Source organism: Numida meleagris, chromosome 4 (genome assembly GCF_002078875.1).
Source record: "Numida meleagris isolate 19003 breed g44 Domestic line chromosome 4, NumMel1.0, whole genome shotgun sequence".
In the NCBI taxonomy this organism is placed as follows: domain Eukaryota; kingdom Metazoa; phylum Chordata; class Aves; order Galliformes; family Numididae; genus Numida; species Numida meleagris.
Window position 1 is genome coordinate 6,794,733 of NC_034412.1, and position 27,885 is coordinate 6,822,617.

At 37.2% G+C, this 27,885-nt stretch overlaps 1 protein-coding gene across 3 annotated transcripts in view; it reads right to left on the bottom strand.

Annotated features, from left to right (window-relative positions):
- Positions 5,066–27,885, bottom strand: part of PEX5L (peroxisomal biogenesis factor 5 like) — a 94,947-nt gene continuing 72,127 nt past the window's right edge. For 2 of the 3 annotated variants that reach the window (XM_021396228.1, XM_021396227.1), the window contains 11 exons: positions 26,653–26,862; positions 25,401–25,530; positions 24,832–24,928; positions 19,036–19,131; positions 13,131–13,247; positions 12,039–12,182; positions 11,144–11,214; positions 9,846–10,043; positions 8,420–8,585; positions 7,895–8,052; positions 5,066–7,194 (listed from right to left, as the gene is read on the bottom strand). In XM_021396228.1, the coding sequence (XP_021251903.1) occupies positions 6,990–7,194; positions 7,895–8,052; positions 8,420–8,585; positions 9,846–10,043; positions 11,144–11,214; positions 12,039–12,182; positions 13,131–13,247; positions 19,036–19,131; positions 24,832–24,928; positions 25,401–25,530; positions 26,653–26,862 (1,592 nt within the window). In that variant the 3' untranslated portion in view covers positions 5,066–6,989. The remainder of the gene's footprint in view (positions 7,195–7,894; positions 8,053–8,419; positions 8,586–9,845; positions 10,044–11,143; positions 11,215–12,038; positions 12,183–13,130; positions 13,248–19,035; positions 19,132–24,831; positions 24,929–25,400; positions 25,531–26,652; positions 26,863–27,885) is intronic. The other variant, XM_021396229.1, reaches the window with a different exon arrangement.

Here is a 27,885-nt window from a genome sequence, read left to right on the forward strand (position 1 = left end):
GCTTATTCTTTGTCTGTACATTTGAGCAACAAAAACTAGCCTTAACATCTCCTGGCAAAACACACCAGTGTCAGGAGCACAACTGCTTTCAACCTAAGAGTTAGTGAGTTTTTAGTGTCTGTTCCCTTTTCTCCTGTAGTGGAAGGCTGCTTAGGCCACAGGCAGCCAGCTGACTTTTCTGACAAGAGGTTTCCTTCCGTAGGCAAACTGTGGCTCTATCTCCTGTCTGTTGTATTTTTGTTTGTCTGTTTTTGTCTGCTTTTCTTGTTTGCTAGCTTTGTTTTGTTTGTCTGGCCTGTCTACATGTCCAGTGGATGTGTGGACAGGCATTCAGATCTGTTCTTTGTTTCTCCGTGGCCCTCTCCTATAACTGTCACAGCTGCTCTGTCCACAGCAGGGCACAGGAATCTTATGTCTGTCTTGTCTCATGTCTGTGCTTACATCAGCCTCCTATAGCAAAACCATTTACAAAAAGCCCTTCCTCTGCAACGCTGTCAGTCACTTAAAGTTGGCTTTGGTGTTTGCTTGCTTGTTCTTTTTTCCCTCCAGAAAGATTGTGCCATAACATTACTTCTGCTCTTTTATTGCATAATCTTCAGGAAAAATTCTCATCCTTCTTTTTCCCATTTTCCTCATACAGAGTGTATGTGCAAAATCCTTTGGTCCAGTCTTCAGCTGCCATGAATTCCAGTTGTAAGTATGATTGATCACCACATTAAAATAAAAATATTAAAAAAAAACCAAAAACCTCAGAGCAGCTTGATGAATTAATTAAAAATCTTCTGGGTAAGAAGATTTTTTTTTCTTTCGAAACATCTAGGCTTAATGTTCAAGCAAAGACAGACAACTACATCATAAACAATAGAAAAGAAGCCTTGGATGAAAAATCCTTTGTCTGTCTTGGAGAAGTCCCTCTTTTCATTTCAAGTAATTAAAGTCAAAACCATCTTCAAATTGAGAAGCAATTTGGAAATATTTGAAGCCACAGACAAAGTTTTATTTTTTAAAACATATTTAAAAATTGCACAGATATAAATACAGATAAATAAATACAATTTATTATGTGGAAAAGAACCCAAGGAAGGCATGCTTCCATTACAGTACAAAAATACTACATTAAATGGTGCTCTGCAAATAGTAATTATGAGCTTAATAAATTTCACACATCCAATATGCACGTAATAATCTATGTCTTCAAAAATCAACTATTTTAAAGAGCAGTGCAAGGAAACGACAAATTAAAGCATCAGTAAACTACAGTTCTGTGTTTAATATTGTACACAGCTGATAATGCACTGGGTATAGAGAGGTGAGTTATTTGTCATAAGAAACATTTCCTTTTTAAAACTCCGTGTGTAGTTGCAGACCCAGATTCTCAGTCTGAGTCTGTATGGGCCTTTGTAAGGGAATGTAAACATTCAGGAGTAGGGCTGAACTCCCACCTCCACGTCCACCTCGCTGCCATGCCTTGCACGTACACTTGCCCATCAACAGCAAATGTGAAGTGAACCACGCAAGTCTGCACGGCAGCAGGGCTCTTCAGATAGCCCAGGTGAAAGTATCTGCCAACCCTACGGTCTCTTCTTTCTTGTATGTTGGCTTAAAAATAAAGCCAAAAAAATGAATGCAAGATTGCAAAGGTTTTCAAACGGTTTACAGCATATAGAAGCAGCTGCACAGAATGCCTTTCAAAACTATATAGTTTTATTTTACTTTAGATATGTTATACTCTGATATATAAAATATATTTATAAATGTTTTGATTTTTCTGAATTTACAATAATTGCTGATATTAAAAAGGCTCTTCAAATTAAAGTTCTAGCCAATGTCAATGACAGTCTGTAAATGTGGAAGGGGGAAAAAAAAAGATCAAAGCACATTAAGTCTTGACCATGCAAGCTTGCTGTCACGTGTGCAAGCATTTGTAAAGTTACAGCTTATTATTCCTTCTGTCTCTCTCCTGTGCATAGTACCTATTGCCTGTGGGCTGAGGCTCTGACACTTTCTGTGGGTTCTGTGGCATGCTTGTTTTGCCTCTTGCTTAGATTTGTTCAAAGCATCAGTGGTCACTTCATGTATGGTACTCTTGTCTCTGATATATTTCAGCAGTCCAAAAATAGAACTATAATGAAGTAATCTGATTTCTAGCCTAGATGAGGTTTGAATAATAGATAATACTGTATTGTATATGGCCTAAACCACCAGTTATTTTCACAGCGTGCAGTGCATTTTGCTGCCACTTCTATCCGTAAATGCTCAGTATTATAAACACTTACAACATAGATTCACTGTACAGACTGCAAAATTGACAACGCTGCTGACCAGAAATCTCTTCAACTGTGTAGGTTATTATGTGAAGTAACTAACATGTCTCATTTTGCAGACGCACGTTCAGGCAACAGAGTCCTACAGCCAATCTGTGTGACAGCCCTGATTCTCCCTGGCTCTGACAGACAATGATTCAGGCCTCTGGCTGCCAGTAATTCATCAGTTATTATTCCTGTCGTGGAGGCCTGTGCTCTACAAATGTTGGTAGGATCACCTGGCTGATCTGTTGGTGTTGCTGGGTTCCTCCTGCCCGCCTGACACACAAGCCCAGGTTTTCTGAATTGGCCCATTCAGTTCTTTGTGCTGAGCTTTCAGCTGAGTCAAGCATCTGCAGCTGAAATTGGTGGATGCAGGAGATTCTCAGCTCTGAGAAGTTTTACGTTACGCGTTTAAACCAGAACAGTCAGGGAAGCAGCCTTCAGAGCTGGTGGGCAAGCTTGAGAAGCCTGGCCATGGTAAGTGCATACAAGACAACAGTGGCTTCAGTGATTCTGGGATTCTTTTTCTCTGGTTTGGTGCTATCTAGTTTAAACTAGTAAGGGGAATGTGCAAATCCAATCACCCAGCTTCATGGTGAAAGCTGTGCACGTCTCACTTCTTGGTTCTTAAGAGGATACCAAAACTTGCCTGTAGAAGCTCTTGCTGCAGATGTCTGTCGCTAATTAAACATGAAATCCACAACGCAAAGTGATTTCTAAGGTTGGGGTTTAAAAAGGGCTCTGTGTTTTGTTTGAACTGTTCCGAATAACCTGAACTCAGTTTTGAATTTGGCAGGTGCAAAGCACTTTTAAAATATCCCACAGAAGATATTAATAGTTTAAAAATACCCTATGTGTGCTCCCTCTGCATGCATTCTCTAAACATATACTCAGGTAGCAGCACCACATGCTTTGTATTAATATTTCAGTACAGATACTTGTTAGTGTAGTTGCATGCAATATTGTCACATGAGGTTTAACGTTATTGGAACCTCCCCTTGGATAGTTGAAGAAGTGCTCTGATTTAACAGATCTTAAGAAAATACCATTACACACAAATATGTTTGTATTTACCTAGAGATCAAGTCCACACTTCAAACAAACATAAACCAGTCTATCGCAACAAGGGGTTTAGAGTCATTACAGTTTAAAAAGATGAGCAAGAAATGAGCCTATTGCTTTCGTTGTAAAGCCTCGCTCCGTAAATAATCCCTTTGATTCTGGTGAGCGTTCAGCACGTGCAGTGGTATCAGTGGGCAGCCCTCATCTGGTAACTGTGTTTGAGCTAATCATGCAAAGACCACAGATTTTGCGTGTTCAGCAGCTTCATGGATCAGACTTGTTTTAAATACTTGTAAATCTTTGCAGAGGAGAGGGACAGTCACAAGCTCGGGTTAGGAAAGTGCATCTGACTTGCATGAAATATATAAAATAGAGGAAAGACTCAAAAGCTTGGAATCATTTACCTGGCAGTGATACGTTACCTATGGAGAAAGAAGGGAGTAACAGGAAGGGGAAGCAGGAGTGGGAGGTGGTGATAAACTATCACAGCACTGATTTAGCATCACCCTGTAGGTGCTGTGCTGTTGTGACTCTGGAGTGTCTCAGGGTCTCATCTCTGCTGAAATTTCTAGTCTTTACGTAGAACTGCTTCCTTACTTAGGTCAGAGCAACCGTATACTTGTGTTGCCTTGTCTGAATTTACGTGGGTGAACCCCACGTACACTGTGTGAAACAGCAGCATTCCTCTGCCTTTGTGCAGTTCCACAATGTGCGGTGGCTGCCTGCCCTTCCTTCCCTGCACACCTGGATAAGTCAGGGACAAGAGGAGATGTTGTCTGGGGGGAGCTCCCAGGGAGCACTGAGAAGATCCAGATTTGCTGTCTCTCGCTCTCAAACTCAATCTGCTACTGTTCAGCAGCCTTATTTATCCTGCCTCATCCCTGGTTAGAATTACAGTAGCTGCGTTTCTTTCTCAAGGTGTTAATATGCCACAGCCTCCTCACCATGAGGAGGTCAGACCAGAGCAGTGTGGAGTCCTGTCCTGTGCATTGACAGCGTTCCATGGTGGGGGCTAAAGGAAGACAGTAAGGCCCAGAATACTGAAGCATGCACAGCACTGAACCTAGAAGTACTGAGATACTGAGAGCTGCTGGGTGTGGAGAAGCCTGACACGGAGACTGCTCAACAGATTTTCCTAACAGAATTTCTGTTACTCATACACATGCTAGAGGAAAAAAAGAAAAGGAGGTTTAGTGAACTTTAGTGAACTGTCATCAGTATCAAACATTCCTTGTCATTCTTTTTTTTTTTTTATTTGAAAGGTATAAAAATATAATTCTTGAGCAGCTCCTCAATATCCTCTGGATAATCCCTAATTATCCTAGAGCACAGAGGATATTCTAAAAGGACTCGTGTGATGGTAGGGCATCAAGCAAAATCTAAGCACATATGCCTTTGCTTTACAATCTCTTCTCAAAGCTGCCTCCCTTCCCTCTTATCACTTCCCAGATTCAATTGCAGTGCACCTTCTGCTCTGCCTTATCGATACGGGGCTGTCATCACACATCGCTGTCAAAGCAAAGAGCAAACTGTTGTCAGCAGATATGCGTACAGCAGCACCCTTAGCTGCAATGTCTTTCCCAGGCAGTCCTTGATAACCAGTCCTTAGAGAAAATTGCAGAAATAATACGTTGTTATATGCTTGATTGGTAAATAGGAATGTATGTAAACAGTGAATTAATAGAGCACTTAAAAAAATATTTTTGTAGACGTTTCAGCACCTCTGTTCTGTGGGCATGAAGGAGAGGTAAGCCTCTTATTTTTAATAAGAAATGATTATTCTTAACCACTTATGTTGGTAATTAGATGCAGTGATTGCACTAACTTAAATGGAATTTTCTTTTAAGTGATTGCTCAAAATAACAGCTGCAAGAAACTTAAGCTCGTACTGGTGAAACTGTCCAGTTCCCATAGAGCTTCTTTCTTTGTGATTTGTGCATGTGGTTTTTCTTTTTCCTTAAGCAGCTGATTGAGCTGTTCAGCATTGTTGTTGTTTTCAGTGCTGTTTACAGGGAATGTGCTGCTTGTCCCACTTCATCACGTTCAAGTAGCTACCCTGCACCTTATATCCCTGACCATGAATTGACACAGTAGCCATCCAATTGTGTTTCTTTTTTCCACTGTTTAGGAAAAGTAGTAAAAATATCAATAACTGAAAATTATTCCCCTTAGAAATATACATTCCTGTATTTGATTGACACGTTTATCTCGAGCTAAACCTATTTGCATTGTACCAGAATCAAGCCATTCGTCGTGTAGCGGTGCAGCCCCTCCCTCGATACTGTTCCCCATTCATCCAAGCAGGGAAAATTAAGATGATATGCATATATATTTTTAAGTAGCTAGAACTACTGATGTTATCTAAGCATTTAGCCTGCTATGATAGATGTCACAAACTTTTTGCTACTGTTTGCCACAACAGCAGGATTAAATCTCAGTCTCAAATGTACAAGCATTAAATAGAGGATTCTTGTCAGGAAAAACTTTCCCTTGAGCATGCTTTGCAGGTATGAGCTTCTATGAAGACTTTATTTGCAAAAGTGCTCTGTGGCTTAATATGTTTTGAATGACATAACATACGTAATATGTATGTGCATGCACACGCATGCATATGTAGTACCTGATGCATAATAGAATAATCTTTCTAACAGATATTGCAGTTTATATTGTGTTTGCATCATTTAAACATAAGAATATTGAAAACCCTCTTACCACATTTCAGGAAATGATATTTGGTCCTCTATGCCAACAAGGCTATCCTGTATATTCTGTTTTTAGTAATTAAAATAAAAATAAAGCATAGCACAATTTTACAAAAAGAAAGATTAAAGTGCATAAGTACACATTGACAGATCCTGCTGTGAGCTCCTTTGAAGCAGACATTCTCTGTCCACGATCAGGGGTAGCTGGTTTAAACAGCATCAATTCTAGTGCAAATTACTGCTTCTGCTTGCAGCAGCTGTCCTTTCAATATATACATGGCCTAATCTCATAGACCTCCATGTACAATGTTCCTGTTAATATCACACATGGTTGACATCGAACTTGGCCCAAGTTAATCAAGGTACCTTCAGAAGCAAAGATTTTCTTGAATGCCAACTGATAAATACATTCAAACCAAAATACGTTCATTTCACATGCATCTATTGTCAGAGCTATGTTAAAGATGGACCTTGAGAAGTTATTTTGAAGAAAGCAAAGGGCGAAGAATTCACGTTGTATGGCAAAGTGATGCCAGCATAGTGTGATGAGCTACTAAGCAGGCTCCTTGGATGTGCTGCTTGCCATTCTAATGTGCGATAATAATTATCTAGGTTTGTTTTTAGTATATTTCTTTGTATAGGTGTGTGTATGAATAGAGAGAGAGCTTGCATGGGATGAAGATTCTTCATCTAATTCAGGACTTTGTCAGATTAGTTGCTGCTCATTTTGATCCTTTGAGTCTGAGCATATTCAGAATATTTTGTGCTTTTGAACTTCTCCTTTTTGAATAACATCTGAGAGAATTCCCTTACTGATCTACAACTGTGAGATATTTTTTTTTTAAATGTGGTCATTTTGAGATGAGTAATAAAAGAGTTCTCTGCTTCCTAATACAACTTAATTTGTGGATACGTTTTATTACGGCTCTAGATTAAAAGCTCTTAATAGAATGTCTAGGTCACCCACATTGGCAGCTTGGAATAGTTCTGGCTGGTCCATCATAGACAGAGCAATTCGAAGTGCTGCCCAAATATTGCCTGATAGAGCAGGATGGGGAACTTGCTGTTGATTCCTACTCTTCCTTTGCAAACTGAGAGCAGTGAGAAAATTGCTGACAGCCTCTCTGTAGGAAAGAAAAGAAATAAGTAATGTAATTTGCTTAATGAATACCGTAGACCTTTAGGAAATACTATTATAGAATTGAGTATATTTTTTAAAATGCACCTCACCAGCCTTTTTGTGTTAGTCTTGTTTGATTTTCTTAAAACAAGTGGACGTGACCTGTAGTAGTCCAGACCTTACTCTATTTGTATACTTGTCTTCATTGCTGTATAGATCTCTCTCATCTTAAATGTCCTAAGCTGACAGTCAGGACCCCTATAGTGTAAACCTTTGGTCCTTAAAGGTTGTATTAAAAGTATTTTTGACAAGATTAACTACTTTAAGGATTTTAACTGGAGTTTCCCTTATAAATACAGTCTTCTAGCTTTTCTTTTAGAAAAGCTCTTTAACGTAGGACTTGAGTTTAAGTGTGAGAACAATCCCACAGATTATAGTAAGATTATTTGCACTTAGAGCTAGAAAAAGTGCTTAAGCAGCTTGTTGAATGAAGGATTTCAGTTTTTAAATTCAGTAGTTCTGTCATGTAGGTTGTATGGATATAGACAAAGTATCACTCATTTATTAGTGCATCGTGGAAAAAAAAAATATATATATATGCTGGGATAATCAAACTGTGTTCTGATTTTCTGGCTCTAGCCAGAAAATGAATTTTCATTTGGTAGATATGATCCCTGACTCGTTTACACATTTTTCTAACTTACCTGTATGCTCCTAAGTTGATGCAGCTTATGCCTAAATTGTATCTGGACCTAATGAAGCCAGGTTGTATTTCTAAAGCACGTGTGTAGGCCTCAACAGCTTCTTCGCTTCGATCCCCGTTTGCCAAGGTTGCTCCAAGACGGTTCCATAACGTATAGTCCTGGTGAGAAAATGAATTCTCTACTGTAGGTGTCAATAGGGGGCATAATAGTTCATTTTCAATTGCAAAACAAGGAGGACTGCGGAAAATAACAATATCATATCCTTTCTTTGTTGATACAGAATGGAAGGTTCTGACTATGATTATAGGCAACTTTAAATTACCAGTGCAGTTAATCATTATGCAGCTAAAAATTGGACATATATAAATCTGCTTCTAAGTGGGACTGTCTGGTAATTAACACTTCTCTTTCAAGTGTTAAAATTTTAATGGCCGAAGCAGCATCTCATTAATGTCTGATCAAGAATGGAGGAAGAAAACTGCCCATTAAACTAAATTCTTAAAAATGGAAAAGCATAAAATGTACCTCTGGCCGAACAGTTAAAGCAGCACTAAATGCATCTATTGCTCTGTTAAATTCTCCATTCAGGTGGAAAAGAACTCCAAGTCCTGTCTGCAAGTCAGGGTCTATCATATCACCATTCTGGTGAGCAGCCTCCAGGTATAAATCCTTTACTTCTTCAAGTAATGAGCTAGACAAGGGTGAAAAATAATATGAAATTGAATCTTATAGTTCTTTGCACAGCTAGAAATTATAATTCTTGCACTCAGTGTTTCAGAAGCAATATACTCAAACTTGAAAATAAGCTGCTTCAGTTCAATCATAGCAGAGAGATATTTCCAGGTCCTGCTGCAAACTCTTTTCTGGAATACAAAAGTTTACCTATGTAATGAAGTCAAAGTGAAGCTATGAATCCAAGTAAGAAAACGTGAAGGCTTACTAAAGCTAATGAAATGAGATGGGTTTCTCAGTCCTAAAAAGAGTACTCATTTTTAGAGGCATAAATGACTAGCCAAGACCCCTAAAGAGAGATGCCAGAATTTACATCTCCTGTACCTGCTTTAGGCTTCCTAAAACCGCACTGGCAACTCTGGGTGATGAGTCCAAAGTGGAGTAACACTCTTAGCAATTAAGCTGAACTTGCATATTATATTTTAGCTTATCTCGTCAACCTGAGGCTTGTTAGCGATAAGGGAAAAACATACTGCCTGTCTTCAAAACGATATGCGGTGAGATAGCCCTTGTGTTTTGGTTCTATAAATGGTGTTTATGCCTTTAATGAATTTATTATGAATCTCAAACTTCAGAGAGATTAATTTATTGGCCTCATGAAAACATGATGAAGGGCTGCCAACTCATGATTTCTTTTGTAATTTAAAATGGTTGCCAGCTCCCATTACAGTATGCTGTAGGGCTAAAGACAGATGACATGACTATATGGTCTCTTTGTTTAAAACCAGAGTGAGTTTTGAACAAGCAGATGTTACCTCCCAAATATATTCAGTGAACTGAAGCCATGTCCCATGGAAAAATGTCTGACAATCCTGGATTTTAGTCGCTTGGTTGGGATATAGGAAATTTGATGAACAGTGGGAAGAACACACACATGTAGAGTGATACCAGCCTGGTATGAATTTGGAAGCAGTAGAATGAGGATGTGGGAATAAAGAGCCTGCAGGCAGGGTATATAGGATTAGCAGAAAGTTATGGGACTTAAAGCAAAGCATGTATTTTGATTGCAATTTATGTTAACTTCCACAGATGGAATGACATAGTCCTCAGTCCCTAAACAGAATGTACTGTTTGCTTCCTACCCATGCCTCTACAAGCATTTATTTTCTGAGTTTCCATCACAGGGAATGGGCTGGACTTCTACGCATTAAGGGCACAGCATGAACCATCATTTGCAGTGGTCATTACATTTCAGCCATCAGGATTTAACTGCATTTACCTTTCATCTGATGTCTTAGACATTCTCCTGTTAAGTGCTGGGGACCCTTTTTTGCTTTTCGCTATGTACTTGTATTTTGGATTTTGCTTTATCCAGTTTCTTAGAGCTTGGTAGGCTTCCTGTTGATGGCCTGTGTTAGTATAACTTACAGCTAGTGCCATCAGAGCTTTTAGGTTATTTGGCTGCAGTTCCAAGCACCTAGGCAGAAAATAAAAATATGTTGAGATTTTTTTCTTTATATATAAATAAGTCACTTAAGTAAGATCTATCCAACAATATTTTCAAAGAAGGGACTTTGTCTTACTGTTACGTGATAAGCACGTTATGCATTTGTACACAAACATGCACATAGGTGATGTTCTCATCCTTTCGGTTATGAATAAGTTGAGTGGGTAGATTCATTTTATATTTTCTGTCTACTAAACAAAAAGCTTATTGTAAATTCCAGAAAACAGTTTAATATGATTTTCAGCTCTGCAAAAAAGTGTTTTGAAGACAAAAATCACTTTCTTATGAATCATCTCATGAATACTAAATTCTCAGTGATTCTTTGATAACGCTAGAGCCGGTCAACTGGAGTAGTTTTTCTACAGCTGAATGTGATCAACTGAAAACAAAATCTGGTCTGTTTTTTGAATGTCACTGTTCTTATTTTAACACTGGGGGAATAGGCATGTCCTACATCAGGCAACCCTTCGGTTTTCTGTTGAGGTGAAATAGAAAGTTATGTATAAATGAGATAAAGTACGCCTAGATGATATCTCAATGGTTAATGCTGCTAATGCAATTTAATTCTGAGAGGATACTTTTTTCAAGTGGAAACATGAAAGCCTGCAAGAGAAAGTCGTAATAATCCTGATATTTTGGAACTGGCTTCTTACATACAAGCGTAAGATGATCTTTCTATCAACCATAGATAGTCTCACATTAGTATTCAGCAGCTGGAAAGGGTGTTCATTCTAATTAAAAAACCTCTTCATTAAAAGACAGACAACAGAAAATATGCCAAGTGGCTAGAATATTAAAAAGGCACTATATTGCATTATGCCTAACTGGTGTTTATCACGCCATGTAACTTTTCTTCAGTGCAACTAATTACATTATTAGATTAAATACTGTACTTATAAAATAGAAAGTCTAATGAACCCTCTGTAGTCACTGGGAAGATTTCTACACCTGTGTCAGTGCTTTACTTAGTTAAATAAATGTTTCAAGTTACAAGTTTGAGGTTAAATATACCTAGGTCTCCGTTACCTAATACTCATTAGGCCCCTTATTTAGCAATTATCTTTATCTACCTTTGGAGGGCGACAATGGCTGCTTGCTCGTTTTCATTCTCTGCCTGTGTTATGCCCAGGAACTGCCAGGCCTGCAAAAATAATCATCATCTTATTTTGTTGTATATGCCCAAGCACAAACAGAGTTACAACAAATATCATTTTCCAGCAGAGAGAAGAATAAAGATAGATCTGTTCAGCACTAATTACGGATTTTTCTACGGTGAACAGACTAATGGTACAAATCAATGCAGTTCTGAATACCTTTGAGCATGATAATATTTGTAATCAATCAATGCAAAGGTATTTTGTCAGTGCATAAACACATGCTGGTTTCTCATATGTGAGTTACTGTACATTTTAAATGTTGCTAGACTATTACAGAGAACACTGAACAACAACAATTAAGTTAGGTATGTCTAAGGGATTCTAGAGGGTCTAGGAATTATCTCTGCTTTTCAAAACACTGCTGCTTATTTTACTGTAGCAGTAGATTCAAAGAGATCTATATACTTACATTGTAAATATTTTTCAGGTTTTATTAATATTGTGGAAAATGATATAATTTAAAAAAATCTGTCAGAATTCCTGTTAAATCAATTTTTTTTCTTTTTAATGGCAGCGTTTAATAGGTTGAAAACATCAGGAAAAGAAATGCAAAGTTTCAGATATTGTCTCTCTTCAGTGCTTTTAAATGACAACTTGGAAATTCTATAATTTCAAAAATAGGTTCTCATTGTATGAAGAGTTCACCTTTATCTATTTCAAGGCAAATGTTCTTCCAGAACCACCGTAACTGTTCAGGCTGTTTCAGTCAGTCATGACTAGCAAAGCTTTAGGTCATGAAACCATTCCATCTTTGTATGCTAAAGGGAGTGCCCTTTCCTTTGTCAACAGAAGGCACAAGAGTGAATACCTCTGCATCATTGGGCTCTTGTAGTATAGCAGCCTCCAGGTACAGGATTGTAACGGGCAGGTCACCTTCTTTCATTTTTTTCAGTCCTTCCTCAAAAGCACCTGGCCAGTCTTTGAAAGGATTTTCTGTATGGAAATAATATCCCTGGAGAAGAGAATGAGGAGACCCAAGCTGAGCACTGTAGTAAGGGATAACAACTACAAAATTAAATGATTCAGTATATTCCAACAGGGTGTAAACATTTTTTCTATGAAAAAAAAAGAATGAGCTACCCTGTGAAATTTAAATTACGAAAATTGTTAAAACAAACATCACTGGGACATTTATATTTGTGCTTTCTGTATATTTACTTGATCTCTGAAGTTATACTTAACGATTCTCATGTTGGATGTCAAAGATAACAGCAACAGTTCATGTTGCAGTAGCAGCAGAATTGAACCTAACATGAGCCCACCACATCCAATTTATGGTAAAGAGCATAAAAAACACATACCAAAAGGCTGACTCCCTGCAGTGCCTGTAACCTCACCTCTGTTCGTTAATATCCTGGAATCTTCAATTAATGTTCAAGATAAAGAATAATGTTTCAGGTGCCTGAGTTGAATTTAGGTGTTTTTTGGTGGTTTGTTGTTGTTTTTTTTTTAGATTTTGCTTTTTTCTCTTTGTGCTACTGCAGTGTATAGAGTGTATGCTACATAATATATATATATAGTATGCAGCTACATAATATATGTCACATTAAAACGCACAAGGAAGGGAATGAAGAAGAGTGTTTGAGTGTGCCTGCCTGGATTTCTTAGTATTTGGTGCTCTTCCTTAAGCTCCTATCTTTGAAAGTATCCAGAATCCAGCAGTTTGCTTTGCGGTCCATTTGGCTGAATTCACACACTGTGCATGTCTAAATGTATTCTCACTACGGTACTCTCTCAAATCTTACCCTGCTCAGAGCCAATTTAAAGAGGATGAGTTACTTTGGATAAAATTAGCTTCCATATCCCAGAAGAGTTTTCTTGGGCTCCCATGAACAGCTGAAGCTCATCTAAAAATTTCATGGGAAGGATGCGCTGTTTGAAAATAACTTTGTGTTGTTACCTTCTCTATGGTAGAGATGGTGACTTGCCCTGGTGCTTCCTGGTTCTCTGAAATCCAGTTCCTGCGAGCCATTTCTTCCCATTCTGCCTGCATTTTATCCCAAAACTCTGTGTCTGACTAGAAGAAAAACAGAAAAAATGAATAACAAAATCCTAAAATAAAATTGAAAGCTTTTATTATGCTTATTTTTTTTAACAAGTGGCAATTTTGCTGAGCAGTATTCATTCTATTAATAATCATGCTGACTGAAATACTGCAGTACAAATATGGAATTCCATATAATTAAATTTCATCTCCTATATTGAAATGTATTTCTTAACAGAAAACTCTTTATCTCAGAGGCAGCATATGTTCTGTTCGAAGCAGGATTTGCAGCAGTTTACGCTACAGCTTGTTGATGCAAACAGTAAATTGTTACTTAAAATTTGAAGGAAATGAATGCTGCTAGTCCCCATCCAAAAAGAAAAACAAACCCTAAGCATACATGCTGAAGAATAACAATAGATAAAAGTTTCTTTAAAAAAAAAAAACACAACAAAAACAAGCGTCCTACTCTGATGGATTCATCGTCATTTTTACTATGTAAAAGAGTAATGACAAAGCTTAGAGTGTTTGCACAAGATATTTAATACAAACGGGGTCTTCTGACATAGTGGGGAAATCCTGATATTCATCGCATCATAGAATGGTTCGGTTTTGAAGGGACCTTTAAAGTCATCTAGTTCCAACCCCCCCAGCTATAGGCAGGGACACCTCCTTCTAAAACAGGTTGCTCAGCCTGGCCTTGAATGCTTCCAGGTTGGGGGCATCCTCAGCCTCACTGGGCAACCTGTTCCAGTGTCTCACCACCCTCACAGCAGAGAATTTCTTCCTAACAGCTAGTTTTTCAGCCTCCACACCTTAGTCACAAGCCCCGAAAAGCAGTGCCATAGCAGAATACGCGCTCAGCACTGCGGGCCTTTGCAAAGTTTCCCGGTTCCTTCAGGGCATGGCCAGGACTTCAGTGAAGTGACACTACCGAGAGTGCAGTTTCTCAGTTTATTTATGTCAGAGAGACTTAATAATTCTGTTGAGGTATAGACAGAACTATTTGAGGGCAATGTACAAATTTATTTAGAGGTGTTAGAAACTTGTCCAGATAGTTTTGTCTGAATCTCTATTGAAAGATTGATCGCTCTTTGTTACTGTGCCAGGCATGATTTGCAAAATCTTAATCTGTGAATGCATGACTTGCCACAACCCTACTCCTTAGGCACTTAGAAAAAGGAAAACACAGACTGTTAACAGATCTAGAATGAGTCAGGAGTCAGAATATTTGAGACTGGATACGAAGGGTAGGACCCATAGTCACTATCAATAGGTCCAATTGCTATAAATCACAATGCTGTTTACAACGGCAATGTACGTTCCCTCTCTACAAATCTAACAGGCATTTCCTTTTGGCTCTTGCTGTATCACCTGCCTCGAATATCCAGCACTTCCTTTCATGAGGCTCAGACTTGTATGAATTATGCAATTAGCAGATCTGTGAAGATACCTGTTATGTTACTCTGCGGACTAGGAAACGAGTGTGAATCATTCATGCCCAAAGAGAAAATTACATTCTTTTTAATAGAAGCAAACAGAAGATGAGAACTCTGTTACACAACAGCTTCTGAGGTTTCAAAATTTGCTTTCATTCCATATTCGAAGGAAATATAGTGATTTAAATAGTTGTGAGATTGCGCTGAAATGTCCATTTAGGAACTGAAAAGGCTGGGATAATGATTCAGATTGCTCCCTCTTTTATCAACTATGAGCAGAGGCACTTGAATCACTTAAGCTATCCTGTTCAACAAATGTCTCTGTGAACTATTTTGCATTCAGTACAAATCTGCACTGCATTGAAGAAGAAAATTACTTGACCGTGTTTTTACCAGAGGTAATTTTGAGATTCAGGATGAGGTAAGGCAGTGGAAATTTCCCTTTCCTGCAGATTAATATTAATGTAACTACTGAACAGTAATTATTAATGCCTTCAAAAACAGATTAAGTTATAGAACTAATGATATGTATGTATATATGAAGTTTATAATGTTCTTTTTTATTGTATTTTTCCCGCAAATATCACTTTTACAACCCACTGACTTGGAAACATAAATCATATTTCTTCGGCATATATAAAACCACTTTTAAGTGTTTTAAGCAAGAATGTAACTGTTTTTAGGTCTTAAATTCAATTTCTGTTGCTCAATTACATATTTATAGCTCACCCAGAAGTTTACTGTGTGTGTACTGCACTTAAAAAGCCAATGGAAAACTGCTACTCATAACAGCTGAAATAGACGTAGGTTTTTAATAAGGAGTGTGTAATATTTATGGCCCTCTTCCTCAGGGACATTGAACTGTTTCGATATTGAAATTGTTGTTTGCCATGGCAATGTTATGGCATTTTATCAGGTGCCAAGGATTGAGCATGTTCCAGTTGCTCCTGAATTACTATGCATTCAAGTGTCTGTGCTCAATGTTTATCTATAATGAATCAAAAGAGAAGAGTTATGCTATCAGGTCACTTATCTCATCCTGTTCCACTTGGACATGGGTCAGGACCCACCTGGTATATTGCAGCTATAACTAGGGATTTGCATGGTTGGGCATAATGGGCACTTCCTTTGTGCATAGCAGGCCTGTGAGCACCATTCCGTTTTAGGGCTCCTGCACCAGCTGCAGCTTCCTAAGGACATCCAGCACTTGGGTTTCTGAAGCACGTAAGGCAAAGAGGCGTGGAGCAACTGGAACATACTCAATCTTGGCACCTGATAAAATGCCATAATATTGCCATGGCAAACAACAATTTCAATATCAGAGCAGTTCAGTGTCCCTGAGGAAGAGGGCCATAAACATTACACAGTCCTTATTAAAGACCTAAGTCTATTTCAGCTGTTATGAGTAGCAGTTTTCCATTGACTTCAGTGGCAGGTGGGTTAAATTAATATTGAGTGCTTCTGAAAATCTGGATATGGCTCAAGACTCCTAGATCTAATTTTAACTCCATTTGCTATGTGGCTAGTGCCCTTTTTTCATTTCAGTGTTTTTCCTACCTTAATGTTGGCAAATTACTTTGATCGCACCAAAAGTTTTGAGAGCAGTTGAACATTTTTAACACGTTCTCAGATAGACAGTAGCATTTGAGTGAAATGGCATGAAACATTTTTCCTAGCTGTCATCTTTTTCCTTCCATGCAGAATATTTTGCATTTTGTCAAAGAGGCTATTTTTACTCTTGGTATTTAAAAATATGCTGAAGCAGTTAAACAAATGAGAGGCAAAATATTCCCAGGCTGTACTTCCTATGATACAGTGGCGGGGAGGAATACTAATGGCTACTTCATGAACTTCCATGTTTTCATCTTTTTTTGTTAGAACTTCTCCTTTCCCATACTGCCAAAACTCAATTTGCAATGTTCCTTCTTGACCAATGCATAAAAAACAAAGGTTTTGTGATTGTTCTTCCTTTGAATTATTGCATTGATATACTCTTCAATGTGAATGACACACTGTGTTAAATTTGTGCACGTACTAATTATTGCTAATTACTGTTGTCACATAGTTAAACTGTAATATGTCCTGATGCTTCATAACAGTATATTATGCAGCAAGGTCTCGTGTTACATTGGGTTGTAAATAAAATGCTACTGAGAAGAACAGATTTAACATTTCCTTTGCATAACCTCACAAAGCTGTGTCATCTGCAGTTTCATCTCTACACTGGAGAAATGTGGCATAACAAAATATCAAAATTGTTTTTTTCCACATCTGAAACATTTCTCTGTTGGAAGTTTTTTCACTTCCTTGGTTTCATGTATTTTAATTCCAACTCATTTCTAATAGGATGGTGCAGAATAAATGTAATACATATATAAATATAATATTTAAATAAATACAATTATTATATAAATAAATATAGAGAGGATCCGAATTCCCATACTGGCTTTTTTTTTTTAAATTCAAAAATACTGATTGTTGGTAATACACAGCTAATTACTAGAAAGATTATTTTCAATCGTACTTGGTATGGCACTTAGAAATAATAACATTAGGCTACTTCTGCTTCCCTCAAGTGTGTAGCAAAGGAACGTGGCAGAATTCAAATCCAGTTTCCAGAATGACAGGAAAGGTAGCCGAGTCTAAATGGACCTGATCAGCTCAAGGGAATTTAGACCCTCTCTAGTAAAAAAAAAAACTAATTTACTTACATCTTTATTCTTTAAAGAATCCCCACTGACATAGATATCTTTAAATGTACTTAAGAAGGAATTGCCTTACAGATTTTCATTAGTCTCAAAATTTGACATCTTAAAGCCATTCCCAAAGCTCTAAAGTGAAAATTGGGTGGAGGATAAAGTTTGGTGTCTTCATTTACTGAATTGTTAATTAATTCTTTTTGAAGCAAACCACAAGGAACCTGAGATTTATTTCCTTTTCTGGATCCATTTTCTGGCTAGTCTTACCACTTGGAGCTTTCCCAGTTGAAGAGTATTACAGAAAAATCCAAAGCCTAAAAGAGGAATTTCTGAACAGCATGTCCATTCTCTTCTTGAGTAAGCACTAATCTTTCTGAGATGGTCTGCAATTTAGTTCAATCACCTTAGATTTCTTACCGCTTCATTTTTGCTACTATGAAAATTCAACTCTTTTCATATGCAAATGAAAATAACTATAAGGTCTTGAAGAATCTTCTCCTTTTTATTTTAACTACCTGGTCCAAGTTTCTTTTTTAAGCATAAAGAATTGCTTAGACTGCCAATTACATAGTTTGAGAAACATTTAATTAGGTTATTTTAAATAGCTGCTTTCTAGACAACGTTAAAGCATTTTAATAATTTTTGGTGCCTTAGAATAACCTTTTAATGTGCAAGTTTTTTATACAATACGTTCTCCTCCTTATTTTACTCTATAAAGTATTCAGTAATGTTTTATAATCTTTTATTAGCCTCAAAACACTTCTTTTTTTTTCTGCACAGTGTCTGGAGTCCAGCATTACACATGGTTTCTGGCAATTCGAAGAGTACTGACACCGTTTGCTTAACAACTGACTGCAATGCAGAGGTGTTAATCACCCATTCCCTGTGTCTCAATCACAGATTACAGCACATGTCCCATCTTAAAGATCACACTGCAGCGTAATTAGAAAAAACTGGAAAATTTTAAGCAGTGGTAATCTGAAAGCAAGTGTCTCCTTTCCTGCCAGGAACAAATGTGTATGATGGTCAACGTTCAGCGTATACCTTAAATGTATAGTTTATAAAGCAGCTAACTTACTGTGTCCCTTTGAACTTTGTAAATGGAGACAATTTTTTATGTGCATTGAGAACTTATGGTACGATCTTTCTGAATACCTGCACCTTTTCAAACTAAATTTATTTATCAGGAAAAGGGAATGCTCAGTACTTACATTCTGTCACTAATGATAACAATGCATTGGTTACTTCTGTGTGTGCAGTTACTCTCCCATTACAGGAAGCAATCATTCTCTTTATCAGTGATGCTGAATTGGAATTTCAGTGTGAAGAGTTGGTTTGCGTCTGAGTGACTGCACACATTCAGTTGCTGGGGAAAAAAATATTTTTCACTCTTAAACCTTCAGATTGGAAGTGCTTACATTTATGGGGAATTTTCTTGACCCACTTGCTCTAGTGAAACGAAATCAGTTCTGAAAAGTTCATTCTCACTCATCTGCGTTTATAACTAATTTTTTACATTTTGCTAAGAGAGAAACTGATATCTTAAATGGGTAACTCCAGAAAATGTATCTTTTCTCTGCTTTCAAAAGTATAGTACAAACTTTCTCTTCTACTTGTGGTGCAAAATGAATATGAAATCTGTAGAACATTAGCTGAAAATGAAAAGAATAAATGAAGTAATACCTCCACAGCTGCCTTCGCTCTTTCAAATTCCTCTTCCAGTGAGTGATTTCTTGAGAGAAGAGGTGCTCCCCAACGCTGCTCCTTAGTTGATCGCACCTAAAAAATAAGAGAATCAGAATGGGATGATATACTCTCTGCCAAATTTCTGAGTTATTTCCTTAACTGCCTGGAGACCAAAATGTCCTTTTTCTTGGGCAAAACTAGTTGTGCCCTTGCAAGAATTCTCTTACATTGTAGAGAGATCATTCCTCATTGGAAGCAGAGTAACTTGTCTTTCTTAGAGTTTTCTTACTCCTCAGGATGTGTTAAAGGCAAAAGTAAGCCAAGAAAAGACAACAAAAGAGCTGGGCAAATAGGGGAATAGATGGCACTTTTGTTAAGACTTTTACCCTAATTGTTCCTACTCCTGTATTGTGAGTGTGGCACTTGCACTCCACTCTCAATGGAGAGCCAGGTCTGCTATGCCTTTAACTGGAGGGATAAATCCAATTTACAATCAGTAGCATTCTAATCTGCACCTTAATATCTGTCAATCCCATTGGAAGTACATAACCATTTTCCCCCTATTTCTTTTTAAAAACATTTTATTCATGCTTTTTGCTTAAAAGGCACAGTACAAAAACAAGCAGTATTCAGTGAAGACTTAGAAAACAACGAAGAGGCTTAGTCTTGCTGAAGAGAGCTCTGACTGCTAGTCTCTTCCCTTGTATTTGTTAGAGGTTGCACATATTAGCCATTTGCCTGACCCTGATCCTAATTGCATTAATTTACATGATGATCTTTCTGATGACTGTACTTATAATATTTATTTGCAATAAGCCACGTTGCTGAAAAAAATTAATTTTGCTCATTTCAGACACACTGCGCTGTATCTGCAAGTGTTGGAATGTGTGTTGCTGGAATGAAACTTGCAATACATTCCTTTATGTTCTTATGTTGTGCAATGCATGGTCAAACACCTATGTCTATCTGTGTATACTCATGCCTTTTTAACTAAAAAGAACTGACTAACTCATACCTGTGTTATCCTAGCCCTGAAATTTCTGTTTTGTTCTTGTACACAAAACAGTTACTTTAGCAATTAATAATTCTTCTTCTTTGGACAGAAGATGTAATTGTTTCAAATTGTTTGTTTCTATATCATGCGTCAGCATTTGTCGCTTAAACTTCCATAAAATGAAAGTGATGTTCTACAGAGAGTAAGTGGAGGTTGTCTGGATTGCATGTCTTTGAGGAAGGTGCTTGGATTTAATTTAAAGTTATCAGGAGACCTTAATCTTATCGCTGTTTGGAAATTTAATTGACCTCCTTGTTTCTCTTAATCCTTTTAATTTCAGTTTACAGCTATTTCTTCTTATCCTTTCTCCAGTAGTTTAAAGCATTTTTAGTACTCCTTATTTCCTCCGTGGAAAGATACCCATTGCTTTAATTAGGATCTAACTGTCTTTTAAAAGGTATAAGGAGATTAAGATCTTAGCTCATTGCGAGGTATTTTTTCAGATATCAACCTTTTTTGGTTTCTTTTACTTTCCCTCTTTAACTGATTATAGCTTTAACGTATAGCCATACAGATAGCAGAAGTGAAACACTGTACTCCAATACCTGTCTTGCTGTTTCTTTTTAAAGAGAGCAAAAGATCTCCTGTCTCCCAGAAATTACGCCTGTTTCTCTATGCTTTTCTTGTCACCATACTGCACAAGGAGCACTCATTGACATCCTCAAACACTGAGGCAGATGCTCTTCAGAATTGCCTTCCTGCGTAGTGTTGTAAATAGAGCCTGCGTTGTCACTCAGAAACGTGATTTTTCAAGTGATTGTGTTGGAATACTTAGTTATACAGGTATCTTGGTCATCAGCTCATTTTCATGACTGCCTTGCTTATATTTTCTCCATTCCACTCTTGCATTATTTACAAATTTCACCAGTGGCTTGTGTATTTATTTTCTGATCAATAATATTGAAGAACATGATTTCTCTTTGCAATCACCAAAGAACTCTGCCATATGATTACAGTTCCTAGTAAATAACTACTGTTCTTGAGAACCTAAATTTAGTCAGTTTTAATCTGTTTAACAGCTGCTAATTTTTTAATCAGAATATGGTGTGCTGAGTTAAACATCTTGTTGAGTATCACACAGCATTTATCAACCCAACCTGTAATCTGATCAAAGAATGAAATCTGATTTTGACACAAAATTATGTTGATAGACATTAATTATGTTCCTAGCCTTTTCATTATTTACGAGTTGACTCTTGCAAGATGTTTGACTGCATCAGCTTTTGAATCTTTTCTTTCCAGTGACTGTAATTTCCTTAGATCAAAGACAATACGATAAATCGTGATGCTTAGACTGAGTAGTACCGTAGAAGGGGAGAGTGAGCTTGTTAAGGCAGTAGAGAGGTGAGGGGAAGAGGATAAAAAAGAACCACAGAAGCTCCTTTCTCTGCTACATGTCATAGCATACACATTCTCCCTGCATAATCCTCACAGGATACACCTTCTCCTCCATTAAATGCACATCTGCTCTCAGTCAGAGGGGAAAGAAAAAGTAAATAGAAAAACCCACGTAAGCTGCATTTGCATATAGACAATGCAGAGTCATATTCTGAGTTGTGATAATCCAGAAATGAAAAAACCCACATGTAGCAAGCATGCTCCCTTTCACTAGTGCAGGAGAAGAGGGGATGGAAATGGAGTGCCAGCACTGGAGAACTTCACATCTCCAGCTGGTGATGGACTAGGACTCTGCAGCCACATCCCTGAGGGTAGCCCAAGGTGTATTATGGGTCAAGGTGGAATGGGTATGTCTGAGGCATGGACAGTCTGCATACACTGTGGTTTGATATGCTCACCCCTCTACAGTGGAGGTGCTGTAGTTGATCACTGGCTGCTGTCTTCAGGGACAAAATCTTCCATTCCAGTACATTTGTGCACACTTTCCTGCGCTTGTAGTCTGCTTATGTGCTGTTGGACCTTAACTGTTGGTGAAAGGCTTAAATTATAGTCTTAACTTTTGAGCAGGTCTTCAAATAATGAGCTAAATCTGTCCCTTGTAACTTCATTTCATTAGAGTAACTGGCGCATCCAAAAAGAGCCAGGCCGTTCATTAGTCTTATCATAGCTATTTGGAAGAAATGGGGAATAAATTATGCATTCTAAATATTACTGCCAAAACTGCAGATTTCTAATGCTCTGCAGGCTTTGGGATACATCTTGGGCTAAGAGTGTTGAAGAAATAGAATAAGGTGTAGTTTTTAGTATGTCAAGGTTTCTTGTGTATGCATTCTGTATGAGCAATACAATATCTAAAATATCCAGAGAGGCCCAAGATTTAAATTGTATTTTGAGAGTTAAAACATAAGCAGACTTCATGCATATACATTTGAACTTATCTCCTGTGGCTTTTTGGAATTGTCAGAGAGAAAGTAAACCTTCAGAAACTCCCAGCACTGTAGGATATCTTGTACTAATAAAACCTTAACAAGGAACTTTCCATCATGGCAGATAAAAGAAAGAAAAAAGTTACTTAGTCGGGTGCAGCTTAAGAGTTAATCGGGAGCATATGTTGTGAACAGAATACTAACAAGGACGTTGGCCACATCCAGTGACAGCTACCATGCTGTTGCCCTGTCCAGCCTTCAAACACATTTCTTCCTTATTAATTCAAAGCTTGCCTTCGTGATTTTGTATGACATAAGTGCTGGTAAACACAGGATTTTGTTAGGAAGATAGTATAATTTTAATGAGAATGTAACCTAGTTGCTTAGTATTTCACTTTGGGGAACTAAATCTAACATGTGAAAGATGAGTGATGATGATGATTGTCTCAGAAACTGCTGATTGCTAACTGCAGCAAGTTTGACAGGATGAAATCTTAAGGGTAAGGCAGAATCTGTTGCCTATGCAAAGGTTACACTTTAAATGAGATAGACAAGATCTATGGAGGACAAAGTATGGAAAACATATGCTTTGATAAAAGCACTAATGTGATTTCTTTTACAAGCATATTAAGAACTTTATCAAGACAGATGAGCCTGGTTTTTGGGAGCTGACAACTTTGGCAGTCCAAGTATAAGCAGGATGGAGCAGGAAGTGAATGAAAAACCTAAATTTCTGAGTAAACTAGTCAAAATAAGAACTTCAGGTCGCTTGTTTGCATTATTAATTACCAGGTCAGCATTTCATGACTTGAGAGGATCACAAGTTTGAAAAAAAAGCAGCTTATGATAAAGCAAAACAAAACATGAAATATACTACAGCATCAGATAAGAATTTTATATTCTGCCTTTCCTTCAAGTTGGCTGGTTCAACTTAACACTTCTTTTATTTTGAAGTACCATTCATTTTACAAAATATTATGGAGATCCAAATGATTGAATCTAAACCAAGTTGTAAATGCTAATTTTTGCTCTTGCAGTTTTTCTAGTGGAATATAAACAGGAAAGAGACATATAAATTAGAGATGTTATATACTAAATTTGCAATTGCTTTTCCAGAGAGCAGCAGCGCTTAGATTCTGGAACTGCCTACTTGATTTACACACATCTAGGTTAAACATAAACTTCCTGGACTTTAGATCTATTAGACTGAAGAAAAAGTGTTTAGGGGTTCTTAAAAATGAGAAGGACAAAGCTTGTGTAAACATGCTGTCCATCTAAGGCTGATGATATTATGCAACAGATCTTTCCCATTAAAGTGTATAAATATTATACAGAAAGAGGACATCAGCAATGGAACTAATGTTAGGCTTTCCAAGGGGGAAAAATCCTGTTTGTAATGTAAAAATGGCAGGGAAGAAAAGAAGACTTTTTCCTTAATAAAAGCACAGAAATGAGTCTCAATAACTAGGTTCTCTTTCTGATTTCTGCAAAAAGTAGTGCATGATCTCAGGAAAAGCATTTTGCAATTTGGTGTCTCATTTTTTTCATTTTCAAATGGGGCTATTAACTTTCATTAATTCTAGATTTTCCATCTGACAGAAAGCTTTCGAAGTGCAGGCATAAAAATAGCTGTGGAAGAAGAAAAATTGTTTTTAACTAGAAGTGAATCCACCAGACAACTCTCTCTCTCCCCTGCCAGTAGCTTTAGCTAAATTTGAAAAGTTTTGCTTAAGAAATAAAAAGCAGGAAAGAAGGTGAGTAGGCAATATGAACTAAATGAATGCATATATAAGTGTATGTTTGTACATACTTATACATATGTACATACATAATACCATACAACTTTCAGTAATTTCTATAAAGTCCTGTTCAGTATTACCCTGTAACAGTGGAACAGGGCAAATCTACAAACCTGCATCCCAGAGCCCTCTGTATTGGAGTTCATTTTCCAGCAGGAAAAAGTCCTTTGAACACATTGCTCTCCCACTCATGGAGATAAACTACTAAACAATGTTGGCCTCATGTATTGCTTACTCATTTCCCAATTTTGTGTATTTCTGATTGACCAAGAGATCCTGAAAAAAGTTATATTACAGGGATAAGGAATAATTACAAGTTCAAATTTCAGAACTGGAAGAAGGGAAAGAAGATGCTGCTGTAAATTGTAGTTTGAAGTCTTTTTGTACAGTAAGGTCACAGTTCCCTGCAGTATTAAACTGAATGCTTGAGACGATGAAATAGGCTGGTTTTGTAACTTCAGTTTGGGAGCTGTGTGAAGATTGAGCTGTATGAGGATTTTAGCTGATGATCCTGAACATGTCCCTTAAATATTTCTTCCAGCATACAAGTAGTTAGCCAGTGGGACAATTCCTGCTTGCCTCTGTAATGTTACTAAATGTACCAAATCTCTCTTACCTGTATTGCAGGTGCAACTTCTAGTTCTGATGTTGAATCAGTGTCGAAAGCACTCTTGACATTAGTCAGCTCAGACTGTGATCTATTTTCTGTGGACCTAGAAATAACACATTTACAGGCTCATCACTGCCTCACACTAATACACTGCCTTATGTATTTCAGGCTCACAGCCCATACTGACTAATTAGTTTATTTCTTCTGTCTTCTAACTCAACACCTGAGTTGTTGAACTTGGAGGTATCAAAAGTGCCTGGACCCTCCTGAGTATTCCTGCTATTCTGTTTTTCAGTCCCAGACAGTAGATAATGCAACAGGATTAGGCCTAATTCACCAGTAAAGCACTGAGCCTGTATGGGCATGAACCTAGTATAGGGCAATGTAGATGTTGTCTCTACCACTTTGCAGCAAAGCAAAATGAGGTTGGGTAATGACACGAGACTGTAACTGCAGTCATTGTCTAACAATTAATCACTGCTTCACAAGAATTTAGCCTGGCTTATGTGCTTTTTTTCTGTGCCACAATATCCTAATATTCTTACTTAGAAAATGAAGGAAAGCAAAATTTGTACCATAAAAGCTCTTTTGATGGAGCTCTAGATGATGATGATGATGTTCGTTCTGCAGAAGGGTGGACCTTGCAGCTCCTGTCTCCATGAAAATTGACATCATCCCATTTCTCAATCTGTGTCTGAATATCAACTGAAAGATAAGAAAAGAAGATATGAATCTTTCAAAGAAACTACTGTTTCTTAAATTAATTATCCTCTGTTAAGTAAACGTTCAGGAGAAATTGTGAAGCTGCGCCACCAAGTATTATTTTAATTAAGGTCCAATATACAGGAATGCTGTGCACCTTTCTTGCAAATATTCTGCAAAAATATTTGGAATTTGCAACATTTTCTAAATAATGATTTTCAAAGCCGTGCCTTAGTTTCAGCTGCGATGGAGTTGTTTTCTTCAGAATGTCTGGTATGGTGTTACAGCATTCACAGTCAGAATGTCAGTGGAACTCTTGACTTACAATCGGTGATTTGTATGTCGGATCTGATAAAATTTCAGTTAGGAATATTTAATTTGTATTGCATTCAAACTGTAAAAATAGAACTTCTTCTAGTGACTACCATTTACAAGTGTCTGTGCAGGCAACTATAGGGTTCAGTCATATGTTGGACTTGGTTTGCAAAAATGAGATGTTTAACTCCTGTTTGAAGATAAAGTTCTGTAAATGAATTTCTGTGCTGAAGAAAGGAAAATTTGCTACCTTGGTATAAATTACATTTACCTTGCAAATTTCTCAATTGCGATGCAAGTAATTTAGTTTGTATGGAGCTAAATTAAGTTCACCTTTTCCAAAGCTCATCAATAGGTCATGCTTAGCAGGATACTGAGTTGCGTTCAGGTTTTTGTTCAATGGTATAAATATAGCTCTTTTGACTTTTTTCTCTAGTATGCACGATGAAACAGTATTAAAAAAATATTGTGTATTTATTTGTAACGCGGTTCTGAAAAGGACACTCAGTGTAGCCTGTCTCTAATGTGGGTCCTTTACCAGTTTCTCGTGATCTCCCTGTAGATTTTTCTATCTTTTACTGATCCTGACTAAATTCTTTTTTGGAAACTCACATCTTGATTTGCAAATTTACTGACAGCTTAACAGGTGTATCGAAAAGGCAAAATGTTTTCATAAAGTTAAGTTTACACTCCCTGCTAAAGTGCAATGCAACAAAAATTCTAATCTTGCTCACTATTTTGTGCTAGTAACGAGGTGAAACTTGTGCTAAGCAAGGCTATGTAATACTGATATAATAGCTACACTCTTACCTAAATCTAGTGAAGACTTGTCTGAAACTCTGACAGCCTGAACTTTCTGTTCTGTATCCACACTGATAAGGTCAGAATTGTCTGTCTTCTTTCTGTGGGTTGATGTTTTTAAGCCTTCACCTCTTGATGGATTCTCTGATTTCTTTGCTTTGTTTTGGGTTTGTAAGGCAGGTTCACTAAGATCCAAGAGATCCAGACCTGTTGATAATACTTAGAGACAAAATGTTAGAATTCAGTGTTGTTTTAATTCAAATAGCTCGCATTTGTTTTGTTGTTGTTTTTTTTTTTTTCTCAGTTGAAACAGAATTTAATGTATTTGACTATGGTAGATGTATCTTTCCTGGCTAAGGCTGTTGACTAGCAAATTCAAATATAACTAGTGATTTCAAGTGCTTAACTGCCTGAAGTTTAAAAAAAACTGATTTGCAAGAAAGGCTTTCCCTCTGAGAGTCTTAAAGACATCTTCTTAGGTCTTAAGATTGTAGCCTTAGTCCACGTTTCCTTGTGTTTTGAAGGTTCCCTGTATAATTGAGCTGTTAGATTAGATTTAGTTTAATGCTACAGCTTACCAAGTACTGATAAAAGTTGCTTAGGGCACTACTGTTGTGCCACATGCCAGTAAAGAAAAAATGGAAGAGTGGACAGCTTTCTCTAACATTTAATTGAGAGAGAGATTTTCTTCTCAGAGATGCTGAATTATGCTTATTTTCGTTAAACGACTACTTTAAATAACTTTAAAAACATATTTCTGAAAAAATAATACATTGAACTCGTCTTTCTTGTTCTAGAAGGCAACTCACCTTAGTTTCTTAGAACTATTCATTTAATTTGTGATTAGTTTAGCCATTCATTTGTGTCACTAAAGGATATGTTTTGGTGATAGGACTCAGTAGATAAGGTTGATGGTTGGACTTGGTGATCTTGAAGGTCTTTTCCATCCCAGATGATTCTATGATTCCATGATTTTGTAAGGTTAAAAATGTTCTAACCTTGTACTCTCAGTGTTTCTGGACAAAACTTAAAAACTAGAGAGGTGAGTTCTTGTTAGTTCAGTGTGAGTCTGGCTTCTCTCAGATTCTTCAAAAAATCATAGTATAAAGTGTGTTTTGTGTAATTAATTTGAAGGAATTGCCTATACGATCAGATTCTATCACTAATATTAGAATATGTTGCTGGACAAAACAAATGTGAAGTCTGTGAAGTTAATGACAATGAATCTTTTTGAGTTAGGAA